This window comes from Pogona vitticeps, chromosome 1 (assembly GCF_051106095.1).
Source record: "Pogona vitticeps strain Pit_001003342236 chromosome 1, PviZW2.1, whole genome shotgun sequence".
In the NCBI taxonomy this organism is placed as follows: Eukaryota; Metazoa; Chordata; class Lepidosauria; order Squamata; family Agamidae; genus Pogona; species Pogona vitticeps.
In genome coordinates, this window is record NC_135783.1 from 180582525 (window position 1) to 180606309 (window position 23785).

Consider the following 23785-nt stretch of genomic DNA (forward strand, 5'->3'; position numbering starts at 1 on the left):
TGACCGATGATATCATTGCTGCTATTCTAATAATAGATCTAGGACATTGCTTTTCCCTGGACCAGACCACTGAGAGAAGGGGGGGTGTTTTAGCGGTGGCTGCAGATTTCCATTGATGATATATAAGGCTCGTGACAGCCATATCCTGGAAGCTGCAAGAGGAGGAGGAGGAGGAGCAGGAAGTGTTTCTCCTGGGTCATTCCTGCTTTCCCCTCCCTTGGAGAGCAGAGTTCAGTGTTCCCCAAAGCTCCCTTGGCAGTGGTGGACCGGCCCAAATTCTGGGACTGAAGACGACCAAGCCTGTTGTTTGTGTCTTTTTCTATCAAATATCTACAGCAGGATGTGGCTTTCCAAGAATTATGGAAAAGCACTTTGCGCATACAGTACTTCTAGGCATTCTCTTTTCTCCTTCCTCATGTGACCAAAGCTTGATGGGTGAGCCCCATTTATATGAAAGGTTCAGATTAAAGATGTGTCATGGAGGTAGATCATGCTCATTGGAGATTCCTTAATTTACAGCAGTTTACCTCTAAAAGTTGTATCACTTGCATACTTGTACAGTAGAATTTCAGCCATTGATTACACATCATTACAGCAATGCAATGTAAGGTTGTTGGATTTTTTGGCAGTACAAGGTTTTTTAAAAAAACAAATATTTGACTACCCTACTTTGATACTAATACAACATTCTTTCAAGAACATTTTAAAACCAACTGTGTTTTTGTGTCATTCATCAGAAAGATCCAATTAAAGTCTAGTACCAGACATTAAAAGTAAATTAAATGATGGGCTTAAAAGAGCCAGTATTTTTAGAACTGTATATTATCTGTCAATGATCTTAGCAAATCCCTGCTGTGGCTAATGTAACAATCTGATAGCTTTCTTTGATAACTCTCTGGTCTCAAATTCACATTTAGATGAGAAGAATCAACATGTGGACTGAGTTAAGTGTAGTTTGGCAGCACACACTTGTTACTTTTGTTTGCAGCATCTTATGTCAATTATATGTGCTTTTTTTTAAAAAAAAATCCTACATTACAATAGACCTAGCCATAACAGATACACAGACATTTGAGTTAACTGATGTCAATGCAGAGGAAAGATCCAGATTATCTAGCAATATCAAATCTAAACCATTTTTGGAAACTCATTATTTAGTAAATATTGGTATCGTAGTGAACAGAAACAGTAAATATTGATCAGTATTCTACTGAGAAATTGAAAAAAAATGCTTTTCCAACGAACAAAAGTGCCAACCATTCTTCAATGTAAACTGACTCACAACTAAAATACCTCTATAAGTGGGCTTGTAAAATGTGCTTTATTTGTTTCGAGAAAGAAGAAAACATACTGATCCGCCAAAAGAGCAATACAAATTCTGCTAAAGGGCACTAGAAAAGGTACAACCATCTCCAGTTCAGTTATTAAAGGCAGACTTCATGATGTGGTGCCTTCATGACACGATACTGCAAGCAGGGTACCATCATATTTTTAATGTGGCTTGAAGAAATGAGTTATCAGCAGATAAACAAGTTGCTTTGATAATATATGAAACCAAATCTGTGTTTAAGGAGCAAGAAGGATAGATGTGAAGTATCTTCTTATATTTCAAGACATACTCATGGTCTTTCAAAAAAGATATACTTAAAATGTTTTCCTTGCTGAAAGAGGCAGATATGTTTAGGACAAAAATAAATTTTAAAAAATTGGGGGAAGGAAACTTTAAAAAAAGCTCATGAGTTCATATAAAACAAAAATGCAGTGAGATTACAGCAATTATGTAGTATAAGATTTAAGACCCGTTAAAAGACCCTTTCATTCCCCTTTAATTTATTTACTGATATTTTAAGGGAAACTGTTCAGAAGATCTTTCCCAATGTTATTTTGCTCTGTAAAGAAAAGCCCTTACCTTCCACTTAAAGATGAAAAGTATGGCACCACGTGTATCCCCAGTGGGCCACCTTCCCCAGAAATCTCCACTGTTTTTGTCAAGTTGCTAAGAAAGAAGAGGGAGAAGACATAACATGATTACTTTCAAGACAGACAGAAATGTTCTAAGCTCTCACAAGATATGCTTGCCTCAGGACCAACCACCATTTTCAGAACATCTACTTCAATTTCCATGAATATCTCACAAATAGCCTTCCAAAGCACGCTGCAGTATTCCCTGTCCTTTATGAAGTCTCTAACTATATAAGAAGGGTTACATAAATCCTTTTCAGAAGCTATTCTGGTTGTCACTGAGCTCAACCTGAAGATGCCTTCTGGTCCAGGGAAGTCACAAGCCAAAAACAAAGCAACATAATAGATATGCAGAGGCTTGCCAGATGGATGGGCAAAGCAGGGAATCCCTGTACCTGTACCCAGATTCACATTCTGTTGAACTTGGTTTCACCCTTATTGGAGTATTCCTCATATCAGGGCCATAACAGGTGTTATATATCCTGGGACTATGGGCATATTCAAAAGCGGGTGCCTAACCACAACAAACAATATCTATGCTGACTTTGTTCAGCACTTCACAACAAAAATGATGACATTTGCATAATGCCACCAGAAAATAAGAACAGGATTTTGGCCAGTATTTTTTGGAAAGTTCTATAAAAAACATTTTATCTCTGCTTCTTCATATTTTCTTTCTTTTTATCTTTTCTTTCATTTTTCTTTCCTTCTTTTTGGGTGGAAAGATATACACAAGGAAAAAATAACAAATGTTTAGTTTTCAGTATTTGTGTTGCATAAATTTTGAAAAGATATCAAAGGAGAAGAGAAGAATAATGTATCTTCTCTCCTTTTGTTCTTCTGCTTTTTTCGGGTGAAGAATGACTGGATACTTCTTCCAACCCCTGGCAGGCTAAGAATTGGCCCAGATCTGTATCAGCTATATAAATGATAAAAGGAAGCCTAATAAACATGAGAAACCGAACCCAGATGGTACTGTCACGCAGTTGGGGAGTAATTTCATAATGCCAAATTTTTCCCCAAATGAGCCAAAGCTGGGCTGGTTTTGAGGCAGACTTCATGGCACGTCTCTTCACTCACAAACAGCAAACATGTGGACTACGTTGGGCTGGGACTGGTCTTGGCCAAACAAAATTACACACAGCTGAATGCCTATTTACTTCATCCAAGGCAGACAAATACAATGATTTTTTTTTAAAAAAAATTTCTTTTCTTTCATTTAAGGAATGTATTTATACCAGACTGTAGTGATGTGTTGCAACTCTTCCTCTGAATGTCTTTGTTTGCTTTAGCAACAGCACGTATCTACCAATGGCTCGAACTGTCCACTTGTGTTGGAATCTGGCTCCAACAACCTGTGGTGATGGGAGAGGTCCCTGAAAGGTTCCGGAGGGAGAGACCTCTGAAATAAGGAGACTGCAGTCGAATTAATCTTTTCAAAGCGTGCTCAGGATCATTGGCTGAAGTTGCTGTTCAAAAGGTTCAGTGATAACAGCTCTCTGTGAAGACAGCTCAGCTCTCTGTGATATCAGCCCAGCTCTCTGTGATAACAGCTTCCCCAATGATGCCTGGCACCTCCTTTTATTCTCTTACCGGTTACATAACATCAACTGTCAGGTTTACATGAGCTAACAGGACGCTCTGCTCAGTAACACACCATATTACATCACATGAGGAGATCAACATGGTTCATACAACATGGATATTAACATGACAAGAAATACCTTTATATGTTTAGCTATGGCATACATTCCCACACACTTGAGATTGTGATAAATTCCTAATCCTGCTAGATCAGTGGTCTGGCTCAAAAATTGCTGGAGACTTCATAATCCATAGTTTCTAAATCCATAAATGAGTGTTGATGCCTAACCAACCTTCCATTTAGCCATCATTTTCTCCTCCTCTTTTGTGCCAGTGTCCACCGTTACATCCAATCCAGAGAACACCAGCTTTACCTCAGTCAAGTAACTAAGAAGAGGTCTGAACAACGATCTTGGCTTATCTTCACAGTTTAGTGACCCACACTTAGGCAGATATCATTGCAACTGCCTTGGGTCTAAGGCCACCAAATGACAAACAGAGGGGAGGATCAGGCTGAGGGAGAAGCAGTCGGTCACCAAATTCATTCTTGTCTTGATAAATTATGGCTTATGTCTTGAGTAAAAATGTTCAGAATGCGCCACTCTGTCTATTTTACCTTTCAGTGAGATTAAAAGCAAGACTTTTAAAAACTCTGTTGTAAGGGCAAATTGATAAAGCTGCTATTCTTCACATCAAACATTCAGAACCAGATACCTCAAATGTTTCACTTATCCAAACACTGTGTTTTGGATTTCTATTTCTTCTAATCAGAAATCTACAAGTATCACTTTCAGATATTTTATTTAATATAGAAATAATTAGATACTTTTCTGCCATATTTTTTAAGTTAAACTAGTTTACTTTTATATCAGTGAAGTGAACTAGGTAGGAAAAACATTCAGAAACATTTAGTAATGCCCCTTTCTAATCAGTCACCCAGGATGATAAGAATTACCTATTTTTACCTGTGGCATATGATGGTATATCTGTATCAAAGTGCATTTTATGATACATCAATAATTCTAAATCTGCCTGGACATGGCATTCTGGCTTTCTTCATATTTATTCAGAAGCAGAAGATAAAATAACAAAGTTACTGAATAAAGAAAAAATCATAACTAATATTGGTTCCTGTTACAATTTGATGAAAAATATATGGTTGCCATTGGGATAAGAAAATCCAGACAAAAACATTGGAAGTAGTTCCGGGAAAGGTGATTGAGCAAACAATGACTGTAACCTTACAAAATGTATGTCCACACAGAACCCTTCTGTACTTGATATAATATGCATCTCTGAATAGACTAAGTAAAAAGAAGACTGCTGCTTCTGCACAGATGCCTTCCCAGAGTGCATTTTCAGACACATGAAACCCCTGAATCCACCATTTTAGCACCTTCTGTGTAAGGTACATTCATAGACTGCTGAATAGCTCAGTGGTTTAGGCATATGGCTGTGGAGCCAGAAGTTGGGAGTTCAATTCGCTTCGATGCCTCCTTGACACGGGCTGGACTTCATGACCTAGTATTATTATTATTACAATTACCTACAACAATCTCTTTTCATGAAATACTGTACCTTTACCCAAAGCATATGCTAACCACAGACAACAGAAATAGCTTTTAAGAATGTTGCAGTATTATCAAACTACTGTCTTTTTTTTCTCTCGTGGATAAAATTAATAAGCATGAATGAGGCGGCATAAAAAGATACACAGTGTAACAGGAGGGAAGAAAAATGATAACTTGTGCAAACATTGCCTCCAGATGTGGGCTTCCAAACCAAAGCCAAGCGGAGATCAATTGTGGTACTCATGAGCTGCTAACATGGGAACACCAGGTGCATCAGCTCTACCACCCACTTTGAGAAACCAAATTTGTCAGCAACAGCTAGACCATAATATACTGTGGCTAAAAGTGCTCTTTATGGCTTTCTAAAAAGGAATGAAAACAGGTAGCAGCTGATACATTTCCTATCCTGTACCTGGTGATGATGAGATGCAATCAGAGGAATTTATTAGCAATAGTTGACATGGTATGAGGCAGCACAGGGGAGTCAATACAAGGTAATCAGGAAATTGAGTCAATCAACACAAAGCATCATCTACTGATTGAATCCACAACACTGCAGGAAATTAAACAGGCAAGACAACAGGAAGTAAAGCTGTTGTGGTCAAGTGTACAAAAATAGTTGACTGTCCAGATAAGCACCAGGCTTCACACTGAGGCTGAAGTAAAGCTTCAGACTTCAGAAACATCTCCTAGGTATGCAAGACTTGCATAAAACTGGCAATCCTAATATCTAGGCCCTTCAGGCCTGTTATTCCAACTTCTTTATAGTGAGCAACTACAGAGAGTGCAACACAGTGCTATAACCAAATATATGGCATGAGCAGAAACGTATTTTATCTTCACCTTTAGGTGCTATATAGACTAACAGCAAAAACAGGGTACAAGGAAGGACTAGCTCTGTTGAATATCCACTGGTATTGACTTAAGACCAAGATCATCTGCTGCTGAAGATGCTAAACACTGTCATCAAGACTAGGAAAGGCACTCCAAAGTAACAAGAATTTTTAAACAGAGTTAACCAGCCTGTTCAAATGAAATCTCAAATTACTCTCAGAAGGGAAATCCAATGTTGATTCAGCCTCTGAAATCAAAGGAAACCCTGTCTTCAACTTCCATTGGGGAAAAATATACCAGTCTCTTACAGCAAAACCAATGAAGCTTCTTGTGGCACTTTAAAGACTAAGTTTCATTTGGCACAAGCGTTTGTGACCAACAACCCATTTCTTCAGAAGCATGAAGTAATGCAGGACCCTTCCCTTTCCCCCCCCTATCGTAAAAACTCTTCACTAGGTAGGATGTTGTGCTTTGTTTTTGGACTTCCTCAAGACCACAGTGCATAACATTATCGAGCTGAACACAGAATGGGGTTTTCAGACAAAATTGAGTCCAGTTTCTATGGCACAAGCAGGGTGTAAGAGGCATTCAAAGTTGCTGGGGCAAAAAAAAAAAGAAGAAGAAGGAAGAACAGATATCCTCTACTTGTGACTCAGCTTTGTATTAAGCTACAGCAAGTAATGGCATCTCTAAGTGGCAGTATCTTTAAATAATTCAAAAGCTACATATTTTTCAGTTATTAAAATCATGGACTTTTAGTTCTATTGCGCTCAAAACATATGCATGCTCGCTGCAGGTAGGAGGTTTGTAATACTGTTTTACCTCAGCTTTCCATGTTGCCAGCACTAAGACAGATGGGAAGGGAACATGAACTAAATGTGCTGATGAAGAAAATGAGCTTTGTATTACTATACTTATGTTTTATTCATGTAATAAGTGTATTTAAAACAAATAGTTCCAGAACTGGCCTAATACTACCCCAAGAGAAACAATATAAAATACAGGATTAGTAAAGATGTGATGGAACACTTCATGAATAGCTCGTGCATGACATTCCAAGTAATTAAGTGTTAATAAACCGAGTATCTACTTTCTAATGGCCTAGGTTTAATTTTTCATTAACAAGGCTATTTTTGCTATGGGAAAACATGTTTTAAAAATGTGGCTCGCAAAAACTGCATTTCTGCTCCCATATGTTGTGCTATGGGGTGAAATTTCACGGCTGGTGATACATTCCTAAGCTACAGCATAATACTGTTATTTTTAACCTCTTTCAATTAAAGAGGTTCTGGGCAGGAAAAGAAATGCAAGAAGGTGGGGGGGGGGGAAGAGAGTACCTTAAGTCATTAGCTATTACTGAAGACATTAACTATTCAAAGTAGCTTTGTATGGTTTTATCAAGCTTCCTTTTAAAGCAAGCCTCTTATTCTTGGATTTGCTTATTGCTAAGAAACTATGTCTTCCCCTCTAGAAACATTTTAAAAACAACACTTCTCTTCCTCAGTCTTCTCTCGCATGGTTCTAGAAGCAAGGAATTACTTTCATTATGGACAGTTCTCCATTTCTCTTTTTAAATATCCCCCCCCATTGTTAGCCTATTAAGACTCACAAAGGTTTAATACATCCTTTCAATATATGCATGCTACTTTATCCAACATGCTTTCATGTATTTGCATTGTTCAAATTACTTGATGTAGCAATTAGATGTCACAAGATTAAATAACTTATTTTTCAAGTTTATTTTTAAAAAGCTACTTAAAAAGTCATCATAAGCAAGACTAGATATTGGATATACAAACAAGGCTCCTTCATCCTAGAGTGTTCATATGTGGCAAGCCATTACATGTTTAGGAAGTGTACTTCTTCCTGTCATTTGGGGATCTCGCCACTGAAATCTTTGGATTCAAGAATGCCAGGCTGGATAGTACAAACACAGCATAATTGAAGGTGGCAGCTGTGCAGAGAGGTTACTGCAAACATCACCCTATATTTTCCACTGATCGCTAATATTACTCCCTTTACAGTTAAAAGCCATCAATTGGTCAAGGATCACCACATCTTAACCCGCCACCCACTAAAATTTAGGCTCTCATTTGGACCAAGATATTCTTAATTTAGCTTAGCTGAAGCAGAAGATACAGAAGGAAAGCATGGTAAAGATAAAAAAATCTCTTGCCAGTAAGCAGTGATAGATCAGTAAGGTTACATACAGATGAAATTTTATTTGATCAAGGGAGCAAGGAAAGACATGGCCATAGGCATCACTGAACACAATGGGCAGATGCCAGTGTTTTATACTGGGTGAATTGTTGTGCTTAGACCATGGAGGTCTGGGTTCAAATCTTCACTCACTCATGAAGCTCAATAGGTGACATGGGGCCATTTTCTCCCTCAACCTGACCTGGTTCCAAGGGTTATTACGAAAACATAATCCAATGCATACCTAAGCTTCTTGGGAAAACAGGTGCAATTATTCTTTCAACCATCATTAGTGGAGGCTGAGCCTCCTATTATCAGAAAGGGACAGTTCAGGACTCCTAATCAAACTATGTCCCTGAAAGCAGCCTTCTGCTGAAATCAAGAGCTGGACCCAATAATACCATTCACCTGACTTTTTAATACGCAGACGGGGCAGATTTTGCCACCATCATATCAGTGTTCAAAAGCTGCATTCTGGGTTGTGATAACCAAGTTCTCCAGTGTTCAACCCTTCTTTTTCTAGACACAAAGCTTTGTGAGGTGCCAACCCCCTCAATTTCCAGAAAATTAGTAAAAACAGAATTATTTAAAGCTACCTTTTATTACAGTTTTAACCACTGATCTGAGATGTCCAAATTTGTTTTAAATGGTTTGATTCTATTCAAAGGTAGGTTTTTACATTTGAGCCTCATAGCGCAGTGGTTAAACTGCTGTACTTCAGCCGAAACTGTGCTCACAACCTGGGGTTCAATCCCAGGTAGCCATGTCAAGATTGACTCAGCCTTCTATCCTTCCGAGGTCGGTAAAATGAGTACCCAGCTTGCTGGAGGGGGGCAATGTGTAGCCTGGACAATTAACTTGTAAACTGCCCAGAGGGTGCTTGAAGCAGTATATAAGCAGTATATAAGCAGCACACTTTTTGCTTTTTAAGCTAGTGGCAGTGTTTTATTTATTTTATGGTATTTAATGTATGATTTATTTTAAAGATTTGTCATGTTGTGAACTGCTCAGATAGTGTTTGTGCTCTGGGGTGATACACAAGTTGAAATAATAAATAAATGGAGGGAAAGACAAATGAATTGTTATCCTATTCTGATAACATCTTAGCTTATTTCCCGCTGCAGATATTTAGGTACCACGGGAAAACACCAATCTAGATCAAAGGAAACCTTTATCCTCTCACTTAAATTCACATACAGCTGGCTATTTTGTTTTGTTATGTGCTATCCACTCTTTTCTGAAATATGGGAACCTGTGGATTAATGACTTCCAAAAATCCTGTTATTAACTTATGTGCTCAGGTACTGCAGACTATGGCTTCCTTTAGTTAGTCCATCAGTCTCAAACCATGGACTGTTTTTTTATATAGTAACAGTTCTTTATATATTCACAGTCTGTTCCTGCTCTTGTTTTTGCAGAGAGGATAGAGCTTCTCCATCTTCTACTTCTCATCATCTTTCCTTCTCTCCAATCACCAAGCTATTCCTTCCAGGAAAAAAATATTCTGTCCCTACGTTCTGCTAGCTACAGAGGCAGGAATAATCATTTGTATCTCTCACCTCCTCCCCATCCTATCCCACGAATATCAGCAGGTTAGTGGATGGAATATGTTAATTATCTCCTCCAGGTTATATGGTACCAGTACCATCCATTCTATGCCATGCAATGCCCCTTCAGCAAAAAAGAGATGTTGGAAGATCTGATCATTGACTTCTCATATCATGTCAAGTTGGGCCCCCAGATAAATGGCAACTGAGAAGTTCCAAAGCAAGCTTATAATCCACGTAATACTAATATTTCTCAGTGTCTCACCATGTCTCTTAAACAAACTGCTTTCAGAGAAGGGGAATATCTCTGATCCATAACAGGCATGATGTACATGGACACATCTCTAGGAATACATGAATTTATTTGAAGTCTAGAAATGATGAGGATAACAATATAACTGGAAGGAAGACATAAATATATTCATACCTGAAAATGGCTTTTGTTTTCTGAGATGCCAGCACTTCATTGTGTGCACCAAGATCCCATTCTTCTGATGAGGAGTGTGTTGAACACTAAAGGAATTTTAAAAACGTGAATTTTAAAGTGCAATATAACAATGTGGATGAAGAATCTGTGTTCTGAAGAAAAAGAAAACACTCAGCAACTCCATTCATAATAGGGTTGACAACGTCCTCCATATAAAACTTTAAGAAGATGGTACTTGACACTGATATCTTGAGATATGACTTGATGGCACCATACCTAACCCATTTTATATGGAATAGAATAGAATAGAATAGAATAGAATAGAATAGAGGGACAAATAACACTTTTTTGACCTTTTACATTTTACTGAGTATGTGCACAAACTATGTGTAAATGAAAAACGCTTCTTTTTATGCAAGAGAAAAAATTATCCACTGCCCCAACTATGAAGGACAAGAAAAACACAGGGCAAGGTTGAAATCCGTTTTAGGCAAACTCAGAAGCTATGTGTAAGTGGTTCAAGCACAAGGACAAGCTTACTGGTTGCTTGGTTTAAAATCTATAGCTAGATTGAACTTTCATGAAAGACATCTGGTAACATTTTATTTAAGCAGTAGTCAAGAAGTACCATCTGGTGAAGAAAGAGACTTTGACTAAGCTGAAATCTATTTTACTGTTATTGTACTACGTGTGAATATATATATGATGACAAAGTGAAGAAGACTAAAAGAACAGAGATTCTAATTCAGGGTTTCCCAAAATGAAACAAGCCCTGCACTAGTGGGCATGTTTGCATAAGAGATTTGCATTTTGTTCTCTCTCTTTCTTTCTGTGGAAGCTGCCTTTGCTTTGCTGAAAAACAAACCAACCAGAGTGGAAGCTACATCCATATTTGCTCAACATTTTGAACAAACCATGGAACAAAGTTCTGTTATTAACAAACACCTATTTGCGTCTGAGTAGCATGGAAGCGGATGTCAACAGAAGCACTGTATTGTTTTCCCAGCATACCCACCCACCCGCACCAGTACAAATTAAAAGGTTGTCATTTTCTGTTATGAGGGAGGTAAAATGCTTCCCTTGAATGATTTATCTGTAGTGAGTGCAATGCTGTGCTACCAGCTTCCCTCAAACAGCCTCACACCAGACATTTTGGTAGCTTGATATACTGAGCTGCAACTTCTTCATTCATCCTATTTTCCTTGTTGTCTCTATCTGCTCTACCTTCAGCTGTCTCCCAAAGTGCAGAAATTAAAATGTAAGCTGCTTGAGGAAAGACCCTTGCCTATTCGATATTTACTTTAATTTTTATTTTATCCTGCAAACCATTTTGCTGAATATTCTGTTAGTGCTGCAAGAGAATGCTTTTGTATTCCAGCTGTAGGTATATATTTTTGGATCCAGCAGAAATGACCTTTTAAGTCTTTGTTATGAATTTCTTCTATTTAATATTTACACTATTACCACGAGGGTCAGAGAAGTGTACAGTACATGGAAACCAATACATCACCTGCTGACAAGTTTCTTATCTGTTTGGCAAAATTTCTTTCTCACTGAAGGAAAACACAAATTTAAGCTTAATGAAAAAGAGTTACATTATTACTTCTGTGGTATCTTCATAATAGTATGGTCCTTTCAGACCTGGTGGCTCTGTAGTTATTTAAGTAATTACATAATTTCCTATTTTGACAAGTGACATATTATACCTCCCCTAAGATCTTGTCAGTAGTGGATGCATAAGGAGAAATGGCCTTACAGGTGCCATACTTTTGATACCTCTTCCTTCCAGATCATGTCAGTCTGAAGGTTAAATAATATATATATATATATATTTAGAAGGGGGTATATATATTTAGAAGGCGGTGTTCTAAAATATTTTAATAAATAAATAATAAAAACTATATAGACATAAATATTTGCACTCTTTTGGAATGCTTATAAATTCAGTCCACCTGTTACGTTTATTGGAAATATGTTTTGCCTAAGGTGGTAACTGTCTTTTTTAAAAGAGCAGGAAAAATACAACTTAACAAGTAATTTTTAGAACAATTATTTTCACAGCATGATTAATGTACATGAGCTGCTCACAACAATCCCAGCAAGTTACTAGATTGCCCACATCTACGCTAGTTTTATCTTCAGGAAAAAAAATATCAAAGGCAGGCTTGACCTTTCCTATGTAAGCTCTAAAAAGATTTGTAGCAGAAACAGTTCTTCTTTCAAATTCTATCACTGTTGCAGCAAATCATCTGAACACTTGTCCTGCTTACCTTTCTTGACCTGTATGACACAGCAAATAGGAAAGAGTTTATGAAGAACCTCCTGTAACCTTCCTGTGGCACCTGCCCAAATGCAATATTTGATGCATTTTTTTAGGAGTGCTACCTTTTCAGTGGGCAGGATTAATTCTGCCAAAGGCGTTACTTTTGCTCACCCAAGAGGATATGGAAGTGGACAAGCCAGAATTGCACATTAAGGCAGAAATTTCCATCCAAATTCACACAAATGCTACATTCTCATGAGTTCAACTGGTTTTAATTATATCTTAGAACCTGACCTTAAATATCTACACTGGCAAGGTCTCCAATCTCATTCTCTTCTACTGTACAACTGCAGTGACTGTCCTCCTTTTTTATTTTTATTTTTTGGTAAGGCATGTATTTACTTGTGCAGCAAATCTCAGGATCAAGTTAACAGTCAATCTCCATTAAAATGCTCCAGTTCAATTTAATTCTTACTTACTTTATGTATCCTGCTTCTTCCAGTATCAAAATGAAACAGCAAGTTCTCAAAAAAAGGGGGAAAGGTGGTAATCAAAAGTCTTATCTTTCCCTCACCACAGTTCTCTTTAATTCTAAACCTGGATGGTTTAATGAATATCACTTCGGAAACAAAACGAAGACACCAGAAATCAAAGGTTCTGGTTTCTGTATTCTCAGGGACTCTTCAGAAAGGTTATAGTACATGGAAACACATTAGTCTGTAAACAATGAATATTGAAGATATCTTTAATTTTTTTGAAAAAAAATATTATTATAAGGATCGATACACAGTGATTTCCAGGACCTATGGCATGTTGTACACAATATTTAAATTCTGAGGATGTTAGTTATGTGAGAGAGGTGGAAAAAAAGAAGATAGTGCAGAAGGAATTAGTTTGTTTGACCACTTAAAATTTATTGTAACTTGGAAATGATGTGTGTGTCAAATGATCAGATGTCAAAGAAACTACTCCTTCTGCACTGCACAAGGCAGATGTCCTTGTTGTTGTTAGATACTGTCAAGTCCGAACTGATTTACAAATACCTTCACAGGGCTTTCAAGGTAAGGGAGAGATTTAAGGAGTGGTTTTACCACTTCCACTCCTCCAATGCATTGCCATGGCTGAGCAGGGATTCAAACCCTTGCCTCCAGAATCCTAGTCTATCACTCTGTCCACTATACCAGTGGTCCCCAACCTTGGGCCTCCAGATGTTCTTGAACTACAACTCCCAGAAGCCTTCACCACCACCTCTGCTGGACAGGATTTCTGGGAGTTGAAGTCCAAGAACATCTGGAGGCCCAAGGTTGGGGACCACTGCACTATACCACACCAAGTATCTGTATATATTTCACCACACTGGGTACAAAATATCCTGGTCTAGTAGAAAATAGATGAGGTTTTCCCCCTCCGAGTCTTTAGAACCCTGCACACAAAGCATTGCTCTGAAGCAATAAAGTGCTTAGAATTGCAACTGACAAACAGCGCCATACATATACCCTTCAGCTATAAACAGAAAAGCAAGAGAAGGTTTGAGGAGGGTGGGAAAGAAAAGAATTCCTATCTTCCCTTCAATAAAACCTTCCTCCTCACGGAGAGCATGAACCATAACTACCCTCAATCCTGCCTGTACTGGCAGGACCCCCAACAAAAGATCAGGGATAAAGATTTTGTTACTGTGGTTATGTAACAATAGGGGCAGGAACTGCCCTGTATTTGATCACACAAGCAAAATCATCACTTGAATTTAGATAACCAAATAATAAATTGACCTTCAGTCTTGAACACATACAAATACACACACACATACATTTTTTTCAAAACTGTTTATACTCAGATTAAACTTCAGAACATATGGAAAGGATTTATATAACATGTACTAATTCTTCCACCACAGATTTAGGCCCATGACCTTTTAGTCCAAATGTGAGATTTCGAGAAAGTACTGTAATCTACTACAGCACAAAAACACTCAAAACATTTTTTTTTCACAGCAAAGTACTGGTTTTGGATGTTTCAAAGGCATCAAAAGAAACAAACTTGCCACCATACAATTTTCTCATCTGTGATCAGCAGACAAAATAATGCAAAAGCAGTGAAGCTTTGACTTGGCAAAACAATGAATATAACATGCTAAATTATGTGAGAAAAGGGAAAGCCATTAAGTCACATATATCACAGAACAGCAATAATATTTTTACTTTAAGTCTATTTAGGTAATTGAAAGAAAGTGCTGTGAAAAACAAGTCCTTCAATTTCATGCAAGGGACAAATGCTAGAAGCAACATTTTACAGTAATGAGATATACTTAAGACCAATATATCTGGACAGTTGTATATAAACCAAAAATCTGGATTTTTATATTCCATTATTTAGTCCTCCCAACCAGCCCCAGCTTTTAAACCATCTCATGAGAGCATAAATTTAAAGAAGGGCTCTCTATGCCACCCTGTGCATGACTAGCTCAAAAACATTGTTATATAAAAATATTTGTTTTTTATTTGTATGGAATTCCAGGTCTCTAGGGTGAATGTGGATCACAAAGGATCATCAGCAGGTTACAGTTCTTTAACTCCTTATTTGACAAACAAACCTTTGTTCAAGGAAGTTCAGCAACAGTTCAGATTTTACAATATATCAAACAAATGCTTTTAAAAATGTTTGCTTAAGAAAGGTGCTTAAAATTCAAAGACTCAAATACTGAAGTCTACTCTCCAAAATGCCTCAAATGAAATGGATGGAACTACACCACAATCAAGTTTGTCTCTGTATTTCAGATTTTTAAAAAAAGCTTCTGTGAGCCCCGACTCCGTCCCTGCATTCTACTAAGCACTGCTAATTACTGCGTTAATTCATAACTGAGCATGGGCCAAATATTAGAGATCTCTACTTCACTTTCAGTATTTTGATGGGAAATTACTGTGACTTGATTGTAGTGACAGCTTTGTTTCTTTATTTCAGAATACTTGTCATCCTGTAGGGGAAAAAATCTAAATGACTTCTATTGATTCAAAGTGCATCACTGGAACTGGACTTGTTATTATAAAATATGGCAGCTTGAGAGCTAACTGGACAGATCAAGTGATAAAGATCCAGTAGTTGGATAATCAACTAATAAAGACTAGATATCCATCAACAGCCATGCTAATACTATGTGTGTGTGTTTTTTAAAAAAAGATTAACAGCTTTGATCTAACATCATAGCTGAGAGAGTACAAATATATTAGTTCCTTTTTATTATTAGTTGTTAGGACACTAAGACTTATAATTGTTGTTTGTGTACAAGAAGTTGGAATTTAACTGTCATTGTAAATTTAGGAATGCTGATTTTATTGTTCTATTTTTGCAGCACTGAGCCATGGACTGTAATATGTCGGAACAAATGTTAAAAATTTGGAGAAGAAAAAAAGAAAACTGTTTCTGGACACAGTTCTCCAGATTATTTCCATGTGATAGTGCAGCGATGTTATTGTGCAGCGCAGCAAATCAACATTTTGTAAGGCAATTCTAAAAATGGGCGCAGCCCAAACAAAAAAAAATGTAACTTTAAACCTGGGCTTCACATCAGGACATAATTTAGTACATATGTAGCAGACAGTACACTCTTTCTTTATGTTAAACCTAGGGAAGTTTGGAAAAGAGGTTTTCAAGTTATGATTTTTTAAAAGTAAAATAGTTTTACTCTCCCTATTCAGAAACAGGCCGCCCCAAATGACCATAGATTTAAAACAGATCACATAAACTAGAAATTACAAACATCAATCTTGCTTATCTTGAAAGAGAATGGTTGGCCTCTCCCACTTTTTTATTTTGAAAGAATCTAGGTTGCAAGGGCTGAAATACTGATCCACAAAAAAGGCCTATAAAAAGAGGGAAAGAGTCACTTTGCTATAACACTGAAAATGTATAGTACTGTACTAGCTTGCCAGCAAGAATATTGTATACAGTACATTCATAGGTGAGGGACAAAGATATTTTGTAAGTTAAAGGGCAATTAAAAGTCACAGAAACTGACTAAAAAGACATTTTGTTTAAAAAGTAAAAGAAACAGGTTTGCTATAAAGAAAGTAATGGAGTGACAGTCCTTCAGAAAGGGGGCATTTTTCCATGTATCTTCAGCGAATTAACATATAACTTTTTAAAGGCACATTGAAAGTATTTATTCTTACATTAGAAAATCATCTAGCAGTTGTGTTTTGTTTTAACATTTTCAATAAATGTTTTATTTGGATTTCTGAGACCAAACAGTTTTCTCACATATGTTTTCAAAGGGAAAATCAGCTCCATGTATGGGGCAATCTGAACTTTTTACCCTCTCAATCAGAACACAATTAGCTGATGCTTAACTAACTTTTACCTCCTTCCTGGCCAAACAGGCTTATCAGAATACTGTACTTGCAGAGATTCTGTGTCTGCTTGTAAAAATGGAGATACAAAAACGAGGATGGTCTGCCTCTATGTTAGCAAAACCTGGGTCCCTATATCTTTTCATAGTTTCAGATATTCTACCCATCTTGCCCCTATATAATTGTTTTACAATGAAGAAAAACTCTGATGTGTGGTGACTATATGAGTTAATGAGCTCCAAAACACTAACAGTTCCATTCAGATCTTGCAAACCAACATCATCTCATATTAAGTTGTTCTCTCTTACAACTGCCCCTCCCCCACAAGTAATATTGCCTCTCCCAATAAGTTCTGCTCAGGTTTTACAAACTAGCAGCTGTGGATTCCTTTATTAAGCCAACCCACATCATGTTAGGTCTTCTTCTTTTACCTCTGCTCCAATACACCACTTTCCCCAGCAATATTGTCTTTTCTCGTCAGTTCCATATTCTCATGATGTATGTTTGTTAGCATAAGTTCAGTTTACTCATTTTTGCTCTTGCAATTCAGACTTGGCTTGAGTGAGCATCCACTTATGGTGGTCTGCATTTGAAAACGTGCCCTAACAATTGCTTTGTGTTTGGGTGAGAACTGATGAAAAAAGAAGTCAGCTTCTGGGAATTCCCCCTGCATGATATCTTTGTTATAAATAGTAGTGAGCACAAGAGGATATCCTGTAGATTATCTTGATTGCTGACAATGGTGTCTTCAATATTCACCCTACCCTTTGCTATTCAAGGATTATAATCAAGAAGAAATGGTGGAGAATTGAACTCCCAACTTCTGGCTCAGCAGCCAAATGCTTAAACTCCTGAGCTATCCACCAGTTGCTGGTACTGGTGCTATTAGTGACACCAATGCAGCATAAAAAACAATGTGAAGTTGCCTACAGAGCCAAACACAAATAGATTACAATGCCAACAATTTAAACCTAGTTTAATACAGCAGTTATGTTATATATGTAATGAAGTTCCAGACTAGTAAGACTGACTTTTGTAAAAGAAAATATGCATGATTATTCTTTACTTTTTGATGCCTAATTGGTATTGCTTGAAAAAAACACTTCCTCTATTAGCAAGTAAAACTAAATTTGAATGTCACCACCTTGCCAAAACCACTTTATATAAGAAAATAATTGTGGCTGAAATGTCAAGATTAATTAGTGAAGTCCTGTTTCATCTAGAAAGCAACAATGACATGAAGTAATCTAATTTTCATAGAATCATAGAATAATGGAGTTGGAAGGGGCCTATAAGGCCATCGTGTCTAACCCCCTGCTCAGTCAACTTTAAATTATCTCGTATGAACAAATAAGAAAGAAAATAACATGTAAATAAATTATTTTTGCCCTTAAGGGATTTCAAGTTGGGAGGCCATTATTAAATGTGGCACTGATACACAATTTTTTAAAAAGCCATGTCTTCTCATGACCAAATCAGATGATTTAAAGTTCAATTTATGTGCTGCAGGTCTTCTTGGTACAAAAAATATTAGAAATATACTGTAATTACTTCCGTTAGGATGAGTCATGGAAGTATTTTTTTAATCAAGAAGATATAGAAAACAGTAACTGTAGGATTTTATATCCTTATTTTCATATCAAAGACTTAGGAGCACTTATATTTTTTTAATAAATATCAACGGAAATAAGAAAGCATTTGGAAGTATAAGTTGTTTACCTGTAACTGTAATTCATTGAGTGGCCAATCTATGAATTCATACACATGGATTTTGGAGCCTGCTCTGAAATCTTCTTTGGAAAATTTCAAAGCTTTAAGCCAGAATAGTCTTCGCTCTGTGCTCCTGCCCCACCACTCTTTAACTGTATGCCCTCAGTTCTCCTCCATTTGCTGATCAAATTTCAGAAGATGAGCATGACGGACAGAGGGGAGAAGAGCACAATGTATGAATCTACAGATGATCATGTGGAGAACTACAGTTACAGGTAAGCAACTTGTCCCTCCTCTTTGCGGTCTCTGTGAATCACACATATGGGTGACTAGTTAGCTCACTCACTAGTTGGTCATGCCAACAAGAAAGAAAGGGCAGCATGTCCAAAACGTGCATCCTGACAAGCATGAACATCCATTCTGTCGTGCTCTATGAATATCAGTGGCAGTGACCAGGTCGCTTTTTATATCATCTGCACTAAAAACATTCATGTAACAAGATAGATGAACATATTTTTTGCTGACATTTTAGACCATTAGAGCCAACCATAGATGAACATTTTCACTACACATCAGTCACAAATGCATGACTTAACCATTCATGGGCAGGATGGGGCCACAAATCCATAGGTGATGCTTTCAGCATTCACTGCGCAAGAGGCCTCATCTACATGCTCTCTCCATTCTCTTCTCCCTCCTACACTAAACACTCATGAAAATCAGGTAAGACAACACTGAAGCAATTCTCATGGCTCCATCATGGCCCCACCAACCTTGGCTCACCACTCTGCTGTCAATGCCAAGAGAAATAGTGAGAGTGCCTCAGATACCAGACCTTCTGACATGCCAGAAGGGACAGGTCTGGCATACGGACATAGCCATAATCAATCTACCAGTGTGTGGTGTTCACTCCAAATAGGAGCAATACCCTCAGCATCTAGACGAGGGGTCTCAAACATGCATCCCGGGGGCCATCTGTGGCTTGCAGGATGATAGTTTGTGGCCGCCTTCTTGCCTGGCCCCCCAAAGTGCCCACGCGTCCTCTGCTGTCAAGAGTAAAAAAAAAGCCTTGCTTCACTCGCCCACTCTCTCCCAAGACAGCATCTCTTGCACCCTCCATCCAGAACTGCAGCCTGCCAGCCAGCCAGCCTGTCTGCCAGCTGGCAGGCTGCTGTTCTGGATGGAGGATGCAAGAGACGTTGTCTTTGGGGAGAGTTGGCGAGCGAGGTGCACTGCTGGCCCTTTTCCCCAAGCGCCCGAGCCGCTGCTGTGCGATGCCTGAGAGTGGAGCTCGCTCCCGGCCCATCCTCGAAGAGCATCTCCAAGCTACCAACAACAGCTGCCACCACCTCTTCCAGGGAAGCGGCTCTCTGGCTCTCTTTCTCAGCACCCCCAGCACCAGCCCGGCCAGCAGCCGCCTCAGCGCCCAGCAGTGCTTCCTCCTCCTCCTCCTCCTGCTTCAGCCACCTCGGCTCTGGAGGCTACTTGGGCTTGCCTCACAAAATTTGCTCCTCTGTCGTGGTGGGGGTACCTGCTGCTGCTGAGTGCACCTTTTGTTAAGGAGAGCCCTCAGAGGAAGGTTGCCGGACCTCCGTGTGTGCGTGTGCATGTGTGTGCACCCACCTGGGGGGCCCACTCAATTCTGTTTAATTTCACGGGTACCAATGGGGGCTTTTCTCCTTTGGCAAGGCGATTCTGTGAGGGTTTCTAAAAATTTTTATGTCATGTCCTCCTCCCCCCCGCTAGGCGGTCACCGGTGCTCCCTCCCTTCTCTGCTTCTTCGTCCTGCCCGTAGTGGTGGTGGTGGTAGTGAAGAAGGGGCCGGAGGGGGTCATGGCTGGCAACAAGGGCTTGTGTGCCCCTCCTCCTCCTCCCCCTCCTCGGAGCCCCAGCCAGGCTAAGGAAACTCCTGGGGGGCTTCCTCCGGCTCTTTCCACTTGGTGGAAAATCTGATGCGGCCCCGCCTCACCCAGGCTCTGCCTCCAGCGGCCCCCAGGTATATTGAGTTTGAGACCCCTGATCTATACAACCTTCCAGAAAGAGTCTTAAGATTATAAATAGGACAAATTCATGCTTACTAACACTATTGATGGACTGAAAATTCCTGCAACACTGGAAAAGGCTATGCGTCTCCTTTTGTATTTCAGACAAAATCAGGGTTTCCCATTCATTACTGGGTCTATGTTCCAGTTGTAATATCTCATCAACCTCAAGGACATCACTTTGCAGGATTATTCATAAATTCCACAGTGAATAGATTTTTCAAAGGTCTTGTTAACACACATCAAGACATTAATAAGCAACTTTCACTTTGGTCATTAATGGCGGTCTTCTTACAGCTAATGAAACCTCTGAGCTTATGATGACAGCTGTCGATTGACATTCAAGACTCTTTTCTTAGTGGCTATGATACTAGCTGGAAAAGCCAGCAAGATTTGTGCCTTATGACACAATGCCCCATTCCTGCATTTTCACAGGGGAATAATTACCCTTTACCCAGATATCACCTCCCCCCACCAAGGTTGTCTCCCCATTCCATACTTCACAACCAGTTCTTTTGCCTTTCCTTGTACCATCCTCCTCAATCTCCTGCGGAAAGGTTGCTTCACACACTAGATATAAAATACTATCTTGCCTTTTATATTATCTGCACTAAAGACTTCAGAAGAACTGCAGAGCTTTTTGTGTGCTTCCAAAGGTTGCGAAAGGGTAACCCAGTTTCATCTCAGAGGTTGACCAAGTGAGTCATTGGAACTGTAAAGCTTACCTTAAAAAATGGCTCAAATTCCATTGCTTGAGGCACTGCGGACCCATTCCACCAGAGCTGTGCAGCCTTTTCAAAGAGGGGAGTAGAGCTACAAGATGTCTGCTCGGCAGCAACCTGGTCGCAGCCACTGATATTCGTAGAGCACGACAGAATGGATGTTCATGGTTGTCATGATGCACGTTTTGGACATGCTGTCTTTTCTTTCTTGTTGGCATGACATGCTTCCAACTAGTGAGTGAGCTAACGAGTCACCCATATGTGTGATTCACAGAGTCCACAAAGAGGAGGGACAAGTTGCTTACCTGTAATTGTAGTTGTCCACATGATTATTCTAGGAATGTGCAAGCTGGCTTTCCTCTCCTGATACATATATTACCAATGGGAAAATGTGTCTTGTGATTACCCATTCCCATAGGTGGACAGTGAAAAGTAACAAAGAAAGAGAATGTGTCCCTTCCTGTTTATTTATGAAGTACTGTACATCACTGTGGCATTGTTGTTAGCTATCTAGATTACTCTCTTGGACACCATAAGGTCTTGAAAACTGACAACAATTCCGGACAATTTATGTAAGGGCTGTACTTTGCTGGGGACCACAGATTGTGTACATTCCTTTTCTGGCAATTAGCTCCTCAGCCAGGAAAACTCACATCTGTTAAAATCAATATAGTTATCTGAAATGGCTTGAATGGTAGCCCCATCATGAGAGGATGAGGTGCTATAAGCCAGTGGTCCCCAACCATCGGCCTCCAGATGTTCTTGGAATTCAACTCCCAGAAATCCTGGCCAGCAGAGGTAATGGTAAAGGCTTCTGAGAGTTGTAGCCCAAGAACACCTGGAGTCCCAAGGTTGCGGACCACTGCTATAAACTATGTGAACAGAAATTTCAGGTCTTCTGATAACCATAGACTTTCCAATGGGTGATCTGCTATACTGTTGATTTTTTGCAGACATTACACATTTTCCTGATTCTGTCTCTTGGCAGGAAAGCTCTAGCTATACTGGAATCAAGGGCAGCCCCCACATAGTGGATATTCCTGGTAGGGATGAGGTGCAGTATGGATTTATTTACTTGGAGACTGAGATCTGACAGCAATTGAAGAATAAACTGTACATCTTTGCAAAGAGCATGGCCCATGTCAGTCACCATAAGCCAATTATCTATGTCTTTTTGTTTATTCGTTTATTAACCTTGTTTACCACATTGATTAGTGATAAACTCTACTCTGGGTGGTTTACATCCAAAATGAAACATATATAACGTAACATAAAACAAATCTTAAATAATATACTGTAACATACAGCACTGATGGTACCTGTCTGTCATGGGTTTGGAGGGAAAGTTCCATCCTATGGGGAGTGGAAGGCGGGACATCAGGGGGAGGAGCTGTACTGTATATATATTTGGGGCTTGTGTGAAGAGTAAAGAGTTGGAGTCTGTGTGTCAGACTGAGTACAACTGTGTGTCAGTTAGTACCTACCTGATAGGTTCAGGTTTCTTTATAGGTAGCCAGAACTGATAGGTTCAGGGTCTGTGCTTTACTTTAAAGGGTTCTGTGGGAACCAAATTGTTATATGTATATGTTTGGGACTTTGCCACGTTACAGTATCTTATTTACTTGATCTTTTTATTTACCCTGTTTGTTATTTAAATAAACCTTGTTCTTTTGTTAGTAAAATCCATTCCTGGTCTGTGTGACTCCTTACAGGGAATGGTTGGTGGCAGCATAATTAAAGTGTGGCATATTCCAGTAGGTCTGGGGTTGTCACATTGATTGGTGTCCAGCGTGTGGGATACGACTGGTCCAGTTGTCCAGTGGTCCAGCAAAACCTTGGCAAGTGTGCCCAGAGCAAGGGGGGTCTAGTCAGGGACAATCTGAGGGCGCGTAGGTAATCTTCTAGGCTTACCTCACGGGGAGGTACGCTAGTGGAAGAACGTGCCAACTCAGATTGGGGAGACTAGATTAGGGAGCTCTGAGGCGACCCGTTTTGGAGGGAAAGGGCTGAGGCAAATCTGTGTGAAGTAACAGTGATCTAGCCTGTCTGCTGAGAGGCCTAGCAGAGGGGGTGAACTCTGCCTGGCAACAGTTGCAAGTTAGTGCTGAAGGAACAGCAGCAATCTATAGAAGGCTGTTTCTGAGGCAAAAGGAAAAAAGTCGTCGTTTTATTTTGAGGCTTGACTTTTGAAGGCAGCCTGTTCTGGGGGGATTATGCCCTTGACTCGAAGCCAAATGGCAGAAATGGGTGAAGTGAGAGACCCACAGGTAGACCAAGGTTCTGAGGAGGAATTTGGCTCAGTGCAGGATGAGAGCACGGGAGAACAGAACCCAGAACTCAGAAAAATGCTCCTAGCCCAACAGCATGAACTGAGGGTGAGGGAAATGGAGGAAAGATTAGAGAGAGAAAGAATGGAAGAAAGGGAGAAACAGAGACGATTTGAAATGGAAAAGGAAGAGAAACAGGAAAGGGAAAGGGAGAAACAAAGACAATTTGAGTTAGAAAAAATGGTGTTTGAGCTGAAGAAGCTGGAGATGATGAGTGGAAATAGGAATAACAATAATAATGAGGGGAACCCAGG

General features: G+C 39.2%; 1 protein-coding gene across 2 annotated transcripts in view; it reads right to left on the bottom strand.

The window, feature by feature from the left end:
* PARD3B (par-3 family cell polarity regulator beta) overlaps positions 1-23785 on the bottom strand; it is a 621722-nt gene that overhangs the window by 420427 nt on the left and 177510 nt on the right. For both annotated transcript variants that reach the window (XM_072978456.2, XM_072978451.2), the window contains exons 5-6: positions 10125-10210; positions 1910-1996 (exon numbers count right to left, since the gene is read on the bottom strand). In XM_072978456.2, coding sequence (XP_072834557.2) covers positions 1910-1996; positions 10125-10210 — 173 coding nt within the window. The remainder of the gene's footprint in view (positions 1-1909; positions 1997-10124; positions 10211-23785) is intronic.